This window comes from Orycteropus afer, unplaced genomic scaffold, assembly GCF_000298275.1.
Source record: "Orycteropus afer afer isolate SDZICR_OR568_19922 unplaced genomic scaffold, OryAfe1.0 scaffold00454, whole genome shotgun sequence".
Taxonomy (NCBI): domain Eukaryota; kingdom Metazoa; phylum Chordata; class Mammalia; order Tubulidentata; family Orycteropodidae; genus Orycteropus; species Orycteropus afer.
Genome location: NW_006922041.1, coordinates 109,895 through 122,291, shown reverse-complemented (window position 1 = coordinate 122,291; position 12,397 = coordinate 109,895). Strand labels below are relative to the sequence as shown.

The 12,397-nt window shown below is 41.4% G+C and overlaps 1 protein-coding gene across 1 annotated transcript in view; it reads left to right on the top strand.

The window, feature by feature from the left end:
* The window catches only part of ATP10B (ATPase phospholipid transporting 10B (putative)), a 188,388-nt gene that overhangs the window by 134,600 nt on the left and 41,391 nt on the right, over positions 1-12,397 (top strand). Inside the window, exons 13-15 of the mRNA XM_007954247.2 lie at positions 890-1,016; positions 4,518-4,702; positions 8,996-9,317. Coding sequence (XP_007952438.1) covers positions 890-1,016; positions 4,518-4,702; positions 8,996-9,317 — 634 coding nt within the window. The remainder of the gene's footprint in view (positions 1-889; positions 1,017-4,517; positions 4,703-8,995; positions 9,318-12,397) is intronic.

The window sequence follows — 12,397 nt, the reverse complement described above, 5'->3', positions numbered from 1 at the left end:
TTTCTATTTCTCATTGCCATTATTTATATTTCTCCTCCCATAACAGATTGTGAATTCCTCAATGGCAAAAGGTCCAGCTACATCTCGACATTCCCTAAAGTGCCACATGCAGAGGGACACACAATGAATATTTGATGCCAGACAAAAAGATCATTCTTACTATGAGGGATAGTATGTGTATGCATATGATGCCATCAGAGTGGTCTAAAATACTATGGGACTCCACAGTTGGGTTCTTCCAGTTATTGGTCATCTCCACCTGCATGACACAATGCCTAATGGAGTGGTCTACCAAACTATGCGAGATCTGGCTGCTGCCTACCTTTCCTGCCTCATTGCTAGCCTCTCTGCACTTTACATCCTTCAGCCAACTTGTATGTTCAAGGAGCAGAGGGAAATTCAAATTTATTGCTGTACACTACCTTTTCACTTGCTCATCCCTGTGTCACCTCATAGAAGAGACTTGAACATGCAAATAAAAGTAACCCTTCCACAGCTATCCCCCAACTCTGTCAACCTCTATCATATCACCCTTTTTATTTGCTTGATAGGATGCCTAGTCTTTAAAATTATTTATTTGATAATGTTTCTCACCATCTTCCAGCATATAAGCCCAGCATGCAGGTAACCTACCTGTCTTGATCACTGCTGTATCTCCAGTACTCAGAGTATAGTAGGGGCTCAACATATGTCTGGTGGTAATGGAACACAAAGGCCAATCCTTCCTTTAGTTATGCATATAAAAGAAAAAGCTTTGAGCAGAAAGCCCATCTAATTGTGTAGTGAAGCTCAACCAGGCCCATTAAAGGATAACCAAAGAAGGCACAAGAGGGAAAAATCCTGCTTGCAGACCCAGCCAGAGTTGTAATCGAGCCTTTTCCTGCCATAGGTAGTGAGCGAAGAGTACTTCCGGCGGTGGGTCAGTTTCCGGCGTGAAGCGGAGGCATCGCTTGACAACCGAGATGAGCATCTCATGGAGACCGCTCAACTACTGGAAAATCACCTCACCTTGCTCGGTATCTAAAAATAAGTCATTATTAAATGAAAAAGGGAATGCTGCAAGCTGGAAAGGGTGTTCTTGGCCCTGATTCTGGCACTGCTGCAAATAGGTCTCAATCAGAAGGGTTCCTCCGGGTGCCGCTCCAGCTATTTGGCCCAAAATGGATGCACCAAAACCTAAGGCAGACTCCACACACAGCTCCCTGAGGATGCCCTGGGAACATTTCTGCACACCCCACTGGCAGATGGCAATGAAGTTGGCTCCTTCTCCAACTACAGCACACACCTTCTTTCATTTAAATGTTTACTGAGCACCAAGAAGCACTGGATATTGAGGCTACAACAGAGAACAAGAGACCCTCCCATCCCACAGCCCAGAGCTTAGTGAGGAAACTAGATGATTGGAATTTGAATAGAGTGTGATAAGAGGTAGCTGAAAGGTATACCAGGTAGAGTGAGAGTACAAAGTAGGAGGTGCCAACCTTGCCCTGTGCCTGGGGAGACCTAACTGTGAAGGTAAGGAACTGAAAGAGAGAGGAAGATTGGGTCAAGAAAAGATGCAGAGTGTTTCACGTGTAGCAAAGGGCATTAAGCAAAGGCTGGGAAATGAGAGAGGATGAGCCAGCTGGAAACTCAAAAGAGGTCTGCTGTGACTGGACCACAGTGTAGGTCATGATGAGAGGTGAGAGAGGTCAGCAGGGCTAGATTAGGAAGGACTGTGTAAAGCATATGCTAAGCATTTGAAGAGGGCAAGAAAGCGAAAGTGGGAACAGATTTGTGCTTTACAAAAATTACTTTGGCTGCTGCTGCTGCATAGAAATTAGATTGATAAGAAAAAGGGAAAATGAGAAGCATGGGGTCCAGCTAAGAGACATTATTTTAATTGTTTTGGAGGAAAAGGATTGCCACGGGGGAATGGAGAAGCTTTATTTATCAGGATTAATCTTCACATACCTCATGAACAAGATCTAGGTAAGACAACGCCCAAAAAGTATGCACTGGCCATGTGGCAAAAAGTCTTCTTACATGTCAATAGGCACAGCTGGGATGAGGGGCAAGTCCTGTCCTTCTCATGACCTTGCCAGGTGTCCAGGGACACATCCCTGAACCCATCTGAGCCTTAGTTTGTCCTCCGGATAAGCTACACTCTTCTCAAATGACCAGTAGTGGTGCGAGGGGAAAGACCCAAGGGTGTTATAAAAATGATGGTGGTGCCTTTACATATAAAAGGTAGCAATGAGATTTAGTAGCCTAGCAAGAAACCTGTAGTATTATTAGCTGTGGGCCCCAACTCAAGGCAATTCCATGCACAACAGAATGAAATACTGACTGGTCCTGTACTATACCCATGACTGGTTGTAGATCAGACAATTTTGTGATCTATCAGATTTTCATTGACTGATTTCAGAAGTAGATTGCCCTTTCTTCTTAGCTCATCTTAGACTAGAAGCTCTGCTGAAACTTGTCCAGCCTCTTAGTAACACGTTTCTGCTGATGGACAGGTGGCGGCTATGCATGAGGTACATTGGCCAGGAATTGAACCTGGTCTTCCTCATGGAAGGCAAGAATTCTACCATTGAACCAATGCTTCAGAGGTGGCAAGTCAAGGAGAAAAGTTTGCTCCCTCCCCCTTTCAGTCTTTTGTTTCCTGTGTTTGGGCTGGCAAGGCCTTTGCTTGCTACCTCATAAAGGCCCCCTTTAAAGCTGACCATAAGCACTTATTTTAACAAGGACCAGAGGTGGCTGAGAGCAGATAGCTCTATCTACCACAGGAAGCCCCCCCAAAAAAACATTGTCCCAGTTGGAGTGCCTAGTTCTCTTCTGCTTTTATGGAGGAGGCTTTGTTTCACACAGACCCTTGTCTCAGTCAATAAGTGTTCTGTCAGCTAATTCTGCATGAAAAAGAACCTGTCAGAACCTGCCAGCTTTCCCTGGCTAGGAAAGGCTTTCAAGACCTTCCTGTTTCATTTTCTCTTTCACACAAATAAATGTGTTTTTCCTCCTCTCTCCTTCACTCTGCCTCACTTTAATATAAATCAGCTTCAGAATCTCACCTTCCAGGCTAACCCTTGGAGGGAAAAATGAGGAGGGAGCCATCACCTTTTATGGGGTTGTTTACCTGCACATTTGGACCTGAAATACAAAACAGGCACATTTCAGGAAAGAGAGATTATTTTTCTTCCCTCAGGGTGGCTTGGTAAGGAGAGGCCTGGGGCTGGGAAGAGATTTCATCTTGCAACCAAGTAACTGCCATGCCGTTAAAAAAGCTGCATTGCATTCACACGAAGTCTCTTACTATGAAATTATCTTTTCAATATGCATCCAATGTAACTGCTTTGCCAACCTATTGTCACTCTGGATTATTAAAAGAAATGAAATGCCTTGCTCCTTCCCAGAATAAAATGAGTGGCCATTAATCTGTGGCCTGAAGTGAATCTCAATTTAGATGCAGATTTATTTTTGTTTAATCACTTGGCAACTGTGCAATACCAAAAAAAAAAAAAAAAAATGCCATCAAGTGGATTCCAATTCATAGTGACCCTATAGGACAGAGTAGAATCCCACCTGGATTCCAAGGTTGTGATATTTATGGAACCAGATTGCCATATCTTCCACCCATGGAGTAGCTGGTGGATTTGAACTGCCAACCTTTCAGTTAGCAGCCAAGTGCTTACCCACTGCATTACTAGAGCTCCTTAACTATGAAATACTTGGATATATAGTCATCAGGGTTGGTGCAAAGCTTAAGATCATTCAAAAAAATGAAAGACATGCATGCTCAATTTCCCAAAAAAATATCTAAAAAAAACCCCATGAATCCCTATTAATTCTGCTGTAGAGCAGATGCAGAGAAAAATGTCAATCTCTCCACTTTTCTCCCCTCCACTGTGCCAGTTCAGGCCACCATCTCCTTGGACTCTGACTCAGCTTCCTAAATCACCTTGAACCTCATCCTGCTCCCTCCAATCTCCAATCCATTTCTAGAGTAATCTTCTTAAAACTCCAAACTGATCCTGTCACTCTCTGACTTAACACCCTTTAATAGCTTTCTTTGCTACCAAATAAAATCTAAATCTCTTAATGCCCTGACAAGACTCTGCATGATCCAGCCCTCGCCTTCCTCTCTGGCTTTCCCTCTTACGCCACTCTACCTCTGGGCCTTCACACAGGCTGATCCCACTACCTGGAATTTTCCTCCTCACCTCCCTCTTTGCTTGATCTGTCAGGCACTTTCTCAACATGGCCCTCTTTGACCATCTAGATGAAGTTTCGATCTCCTGTAGCAAGTTTACATGGTACTCAGAATGTGTCTCATGTTGCTCAGTTACAAAACCTTATTCAACAAGCTCTTGAGCTTGGAGAGGGTAGGAACCAGCTCTGTCTATTGCACTGTACTCAGCACAACCTAGCACTTGGAAGATATTTAATACACATTGCCTGACTTGAGAGGGCCTTGAGAAATTAACCAACTACCACTTGACCATAAGTGTGATCACTGGTGTCTTTAATCACTCCAGGAGCCACTGGAATCGAAGACCGGCTGCAGGAAGGAGTTCCAGATACAATTGCTGCTCTGCAGGAGGCTGGGATCCAGATCTGGGTCTTGACTGGAGATAAGCAGGAGACAGCAGTCAATATCGCCTATTCCTGCAGACTGTTAGATCAGACCGACACAGTTTACAACATTAATACGGAGAGTCAGGTGAGGCCAAACTAGATACCAGATGTCTAAGTACGGGACTGCCTCCTAAGCAACAAGAGAAAGACTCATTGGTGGGATTTAGGGACTCACAGAAAGCACCTCTTCCCCAAAATATCACTGTCACAGCTGGGAAGGCCCTGGAAGTCATCCTTCATCTCATCTCATAAATTATTGACCATGTTCTTTTTTTTATTATTAATTCTAGCATTATTTAGAAGAAATGTCTACCTTTACCAAATTCCATCCTTGGTCCAACCTTCCCATTTTACAGATGCAGAAACTGAAAAACACTAGAGCTAATGCACTTGACCAAGTTTACCCTACTAGTTTCTGCTACACATAAGTAAGTCTAGAACTCTGTTTTCCTGCTTGGCATTACACCACACTTATGACTCAAAGAACCTCAATTGTCAGTTTTGTACTACTTTGGATTAATGCATCCACTGAAAATTGAAATTATTCTGAGTTAAAAATTTCAGCTCCAAATTGCATGTCAAAATGGCCTGCCGAATAGTAGAAACCTGAAGATAACAATACCCAAAAACAGTGTATTTTGATGGGATAGGAGAGAGAAAGAGATAAGCAACATTTTAAAACTGCTATTTTCAATCAGAACAGATTGTGAATGGCAGAGATCAAGATTTGAAGAGAATATGAAAGGTCTGAAGAAGCATTATTTAAAGCTATAATAAGATTTTGTATTTAGGAGGAAAAATCTACTTTTACAATGTAAACTATAGAAAAGTAAAGTTCCACCTCTTCTTGGTGATGAATATGGAAGTAAGCACTGAGATGTGTGCTTTTATACTTAAGTACTCGATTACTAGTTGGAAACTTGGCAGTTTGAACCCACTTAAAGGCATCTTGGAAGACAGGCCTGTCAATCTGCTTCCAAAAGGTCACAGCCTTGAAAACCCTATGGAACGGTTCTACTCTGCGTACATGAGGTGCCATGAGTCAGAATTGAGGACAACTAACAACACTGAAAGGGAACTGGGATTAGATTAGAGTAGGATATTAACTAGGAAAACATTGTATCATGGGGATTAGAGGAGAGTACTTGGAGATCTAGGACATCTCATGGAGAAAGGATGGAGAAAAGGAACATGGGAAAGAGCAGCACAGAAAAAGGAGGCAGGGAGGACACTGAGAATATAGTCATCGAGGCTGGTTTTTTGTTTTTTGGTTTTGTTTTTTGGTTTTTTTTCTAAGGCTGATCTAGAACTAGAATAGAAGCTTGGGAAGGTTTATATTTGTTTTTTATCCAAATGAATGAAGCAACTACATACACATATTTTTATGATAAGAAAAAGGCAATTTGTACTATGAAAAGCACCTGAGGTCCTTAAGATGGATTGGAAAAATCATCTGCTTTCTTGTCAGGTGCACAGATTATGCTATGATTCAGCTAAACCCCAATGAATTTTCAAAATGAAAATAATATTAGAGAAATCTTTTACTTTAATATTATGCTTAGGAAAGAAAATAATTGGCAGCTTGCTTGAGCGCTTGATGCCTGTCATAGTGTTGATGTCTGCCTGCCCCATGTGAAATGGAAACATGGTTTATCGGGTTCATTCCATGACAGGTGATTCCTGAAGGAGGACATCTGTAAACCTGTGATTTAGCCCACTCGGTGATGGAGCGAGCTTCTGTCAGTTCTGTTCAGTGTAATGTCTTCTTGTAGGAAGCTGAAGAGGTTACTTGATTAATTAGCCAAAGGCTCCTAAGAAACAGCTCTCATAAAGCTATCCAAGACCTTCCAAGATGGTACTTAAACCCCAGGCCATGCACCCCTGGACCCACTAAACTGCTCAATTATTATTTTTTTTTTATCATATCCACACCTGGGAATAGACAGTAGGTACATAAATATGTTAAGCTAGAGAGTAGGGTAATCCATCCTAAACTTAGATTTATTTAAACCCCCATTTAATGTAATTGTATACTCAATGTATGTCTTCTCCAAGGGTTTCAGTTTGCCTTATTCACTATTAATTGATTTAGGGCTACTGTCTCTTTGTTGGGAGCTCTGGTGGCATAATGCCTAAGGCATTTTGACTGCTAACCAGAAGGCTGGCAGTTCAAACCCACCAGCCACTCCTTGGAAAAAAGATTGGGCAATCTACTTCCATAGTGATACTGCCTCAGAAACCCAAAGAAGGGTCGCCATGAGTTGGATCCGACTTGACGGCATTGAGTTTGGTTTTTTTGGTTTGGCCTCTTTGTTATGTATCTTAAAGTACAATCAAGTTATGGGACTTATCTAGATCTCAGAGTTCTCATCCACAATTGAGGGGATTGCTAACCCGTCATTAGAAATGCTAATCTGTCAAAGAATTTTAGAAGGAGCTATGTTATTAGATGGGAGCCCTAATGGCCCAGTGGTTAAGCACTCAGCTGTTAACCAAAAGGTCATGTTCAAATCCAGCAGTTGCTCCACAGGAGAAAGATATGGCAGTCTACTTCTGCCAAGATTTCAGCCTTAGAAACCCTGTGGGGCAGTTCTACTCTGTATTATTGAGTCACTATGAATTGTAATCAACTTGATAGCAGTGGGCTTAGATTTGTCAATTACTTTTAAGAAGATTACAGGGGATATTTTTGGTTTGAGGTTTAAAGATTATCTCAGGCCAATAGTTCCAGTGATTCATTCAAGCTTCATGGCCAGGAAGTCTAGAGTCCACTAGATGTTGAAATTCTGTACTGAATTTTCCTACTTTTGATCAGGTTTTGTCTATAGAATCTTGGCAAAATGTTCAGTAATGGTAGCCAGGCACCATCCAGTTCTGATATTATGGCAATGGAGACAGTTGTCCATGGAGGCAATTAGCCACATATTCTATATCCTCATTCTATGCTTGACTGTCCTTTCTCTGTTGCTCCAGGTAAACAGAAAATAATTGTTGTGCCTTGGATGGCCATTTGCAAGCTTTTAAGCCCCCAGGTTCTATGTAACAAACTAGGAGGCAGAACAGAAGTACTAAATGGTCAATGCATGTTTTTGTTTGTTTGTTTTTATTGTGCTTTGGGTACAAGTTTACAGAGCAAAAGTTGTTTTACATTCAATAGTTCATGACCTGATTACCATCCCCAATCCTAACCCACTCCTCCCCTCCCTTCCCTATGACCCCCCCATGCCCTTCTTAACTATACACTCTTGTCTGTCCAGCCTTCCCTACATGTGAATGCTGTCCCTCTGATTCCCCATGGCCAATAGCTCCAAGGGGTGTATCTCTACAGAGTAGGTGGGTGCATTGCCCTGAATTGGGCGTTCTGCGTGTAAGTCATCCTATTTTGGGGCTGAGAGCCAGACCGTGAAAGTGGGTTCTATCCTAGGTCCAAAGGGTATCCTAGGGCCATAGTCTTGGAGGTCCCACTAGACTCTGTACAACCAGTAATTCTGGTCATTATTGTGTTTTTGAATTTTGTTCCACATTTTTCCTCCCACTGTATCCAGGATCTCCAGTTTTGATCCCTTCCCAAGTGGTTGACATTGGTAGCCAGGCACCGTCTAGTTCTTCTGGTCTCAAGGCCCTGATTGTTTCCAAATACCCTTGATTTTCTTCACTCTTCTTCACTTCAGATAAGAGGAGACCATTAGCTGCATCTTAGATGGCTGCTCAAAAGCTTTTAAGACCCCAGTCACTACTCACCAAAGTAGGTTGTAGAACAAGATTTTTAGGTACTATGTTGTGCCAATTGAGCCCAGTGTCCCCCAATACCATGGTCCTAAGTCAGGTAGGCCAGTGGTTCTCTCTCCCAAGGTGTTTGGCTGTCTCTGAGGGATTACTCCAACTCTATCTTCCATTGAGTCATTATGTTTTTTACTGAGGAGGCCACAGTTCAAGTAGTAGTGATTCTGCCTCAACTACTAAGTTGGATAACCTTGGGAGAATTACTAAACAGCTCATTGTTTGCATTTCCTCATCTCTAAAATAAGGTTGATAATACTTGCCCTACCACAAACGAATGTGAAATGACCTGGGGTAAATAGAAAACACCATACCAGTATGACATGTTGCCATTATTTACCATCACACAGGTATTATTAATTATCTTGCACCATCCCTGCATCAGTCCCCGTATTGCTGAGCTATATCCACTCTCAATTCCAAGCAGTCTTTATTATCCTTGTCAGTAATTTGGTTTCAAATAAATATTTCTTTCATGGTGTTTCAACTATTGCAAAGAAATGTAAGCAGTGAAGAAACCATCTTACTAAAGGTTAGAGATTTTAATATATGTTTCCTATGCTGTTACTGATACTAAATTTATTATGATTCTTTACAGGAAATCTGTGAGTCCATCCTCAGCTGTACACTAGAAGAAGTAAAGCAATTTTATGGACCACAGAAACCAGACCGCAAGCTCTTTGGCTTCGGCCTGCCTTCTGAAACACCATCAACTACCTCAGTAGCTTTCATTCCAGAAGTTGGATTGGTCATTGATGGGAAGACATTGAATGTCATATTCCAGGGAAAGCTGGAGAAGAAATTTCTGGAGTTGACCCAGTATTGCCGATCTGTCTTGTGTTGTCGCTCCACCCCACTCCAGAAGAGTATGATAGTCAAGCTGGTGCGAGACAAATTGAGCGTCATGACCCTTTCCATAGGTACCCATCATGCTGAGATGTGGGTGGCAGCTTGGAAAAGGCCTGGCAGAGGTGGGAGGTGAAGTATCAAAGTCCAGATGATTAGGCAGAAGGTCACTGTCTGAGAGAGTTCAAAGTGGCAATCAAGGCATGGCAGCCAGGAGATGAAGCAGACACTAACTAGAGTTGGAGAGTGAATCAAAGTTCTAGAGAAGGAAAAGGAAGGAAATGTCAGCTAAGGAAAATTCAGTATTTAGATGGATGTCATAGCCAACAGCGCTTGGAATTCAAAAGGTCCATGTAGCTCAAGAAACGTTACCACCAACAATATACACTCAGGTCACCTGAGTATATATTCTGGAATGCAGACCATCTCCTCCTCAATATTTAACATATGACCAAGAACTATGAGGCTCATTTCTGTAGCTAGATTTTGCCTGTTGGCCCACAACACCTAAAATATTTACTATCTAGCCCTTTACCGAAAAAGTTTGATTCAACCCTGGTTTGAATCATGTTTGCTAATTTAGTATTCTGCTGAGTGTGGGTAACTAGTGGGGAGATTTTAAGAGTGGTTTATTTTTGTATGCTCATTCTTAAACACAAGTCCCAGCACAAAGTATATTCTCAATAAATGCTGACTAGTTGATTGATGGCACAGTGATTTAATTGCTTGTTTGCTAACTAAAAGGTCACCACTTTGAACCCACTAGCTGCTCTGCAGGAGAAAGATGTGGCAGTTTGCTTCCATAAAGATATATAGCCGTGGAAACCCTATGGGACTGTTCTACTCTGTCCTATAGGGTTGCTATGAGTAAAAATTGACTCAATAGCAATGGGTTGGGTTGGGTTGGGTTGGGTTGGTTTGGTGATAAAGAATTGCTCAGAGAGGACCCAACTTTGATAATGATTGAGGCAGAAGAATAAAACTGTACTAACTTAAAACCTTCCAGAAACTCCCAAACCTGATTTATAAGAATCATCATCATCTAGACTCCATTGACCTTCCAACCACATTTCCCACCATAGCCACCTTCCCTCCCCAGCATTCAGCCCTCCACATTCTAGCCAAATAGAACTGCTTAATGGTATTGGGGGACACTGGGCTCAATTGGCAATAGAATCTTTGGCCATATCTTTTCTGCACAAGCTACTTCCTCTACAAAACACTCCTCACATTCCAACGTACCCTTCATTTCTTCTGAGATCTTCCCCAGTACCCAGCACTCATAGCTCCAAAATATTGTTAGACTATACTATGATGCCTACCCAGCAGAATGAAATTTCCTTGAGTACAGGGACAATGTCAGTCTTATTCACCACTTCTTCACATGCCTAGCACACAGCAAGTACATAGTAAGAGTTGCATCCACACAGGGACATTCTTCCAGATTATGCAGCCTCCCTTCCTCCTATACAGACATGGAAAGACCATTCCTTTCCTGGTATTTGAAACAAGAGGTCTATTCTACATCGCGTTTTTGTTTGTTTGTTTGTTCGTTCGTTTTTCCCCAGGCCTTCAAATAAAAGCAGTTGAAAACAAAAAAAGGGCCAGAAAAATATGTAGAGAGCAGACCTTTAGAAACGCATCCTACTTGTGTCCTGAATTGTATTCTTTGGAAATTCAGACACACACAAGGCCATAGCCCAGACTGATTCCCTGAGGTGGGAGATTGGCTTCAATCCCATAGCAACAGAAACAAAACCAGAGGGTGAAAAATAGCACAATCCTCATGTGTACTTCCCCTGGCTCACAAACAAAAGAGGTTAAAGTTTGAATTTGTTCTGCCAGGAAAATTAAAACTATGCACTGCTATGCTATCAAGAAAAAAATGGTTATAAAAAATATAAAAAGTACATACAGAGACAAAATTTTTAAGATTTGAAATAATGAATTTGTTGACACATAAGTAGCAAATTAAACTCTCTTCCCCTCAATTCCATATTTGCTTTGATGAATAATATAAATTTAATTAGAGCTTATTATGAGAAGCTACTGGTTAAAGAGATAGGCCAAAGGAGAATGAAAATAATGTAGTCTAGAACAGAGGCTAACAAACCATGGCCTGAAGACCAAATCCAGACCACTGACTATACAGGTACTAATAATGGCGTATATCTTTAAATGTAAATATATAAAAGACTACTAGTCTTTCAACAAGAACACTGCTGAGTTTTGCTTCTTGGACCACAAAGCCTAAAATATTCACTATCTAGCCCTTCACAAAAAAATTTTGCCAATCTCTGGTCTAGAAGATAAACCACTGGGATGAGATGCAGGGTCAGGCTTGTGAGGAAGGCTTCACTATGTAAAGCTGTGCTGTCCAATATTGTTGCCAGTCAGGGGCTATTTAAATTTAATTAAATTTAAACTTGTTTCCTCTGTCGTACTACCCACATTTCAATAACCATGTGTGACTAGTGACTTCTGTTTTGAACAGTGAGGTACAGAATATTTCCATCAATGCAGACAGATCTATTTGATAGTGCTGGTATAAAAGGAGGCTATGTGTGTACATGCATGAATGTGTGAGTGTATGTATTTCTATGGTTTACTTTCAATCTCTTAGAACAACTCAGTTCATTGAATGGAAACTCAATGGGACTAAATGTACCTCCAACCAAAAGATTAGTTAGTCCCATATTCCTATCATCAGAAAGAAAATTGACTGTTTTCTCCTTGGACACCATTGACAACCTCAAGAGATTGGCTGTCCAAACATTGCAGTTGTCTTGATATGGTCATTGTTTCAAATTATACTAAGTTAGGGAAATAATCCTATTGTTTGAATCAGAGAAATCTGAGTTCTAGTTTTATGAATTCCTTCACTAGCTAGATTTCCCTTGACAAGTCCTTAAATTGTTCTAGAATTCTCATCTTCCATGCAGGAGACCCAGGTTCGACTTCTGGCCAATTCAACACATATGCAACTACCACCTATCTTTCATTGGAGACTTCTGGGTTGCTATGATACTGAACAGGTTTCCACAGAGCTTCCAGACTAAGGCAGACTAGAATCTTCCATTGCTCATCAGTAAAGTCCATTGTAATATTTGTGAAGGCCTTTTTTGGAAAACTGTAAAAAAAAAAAAAAAAACTC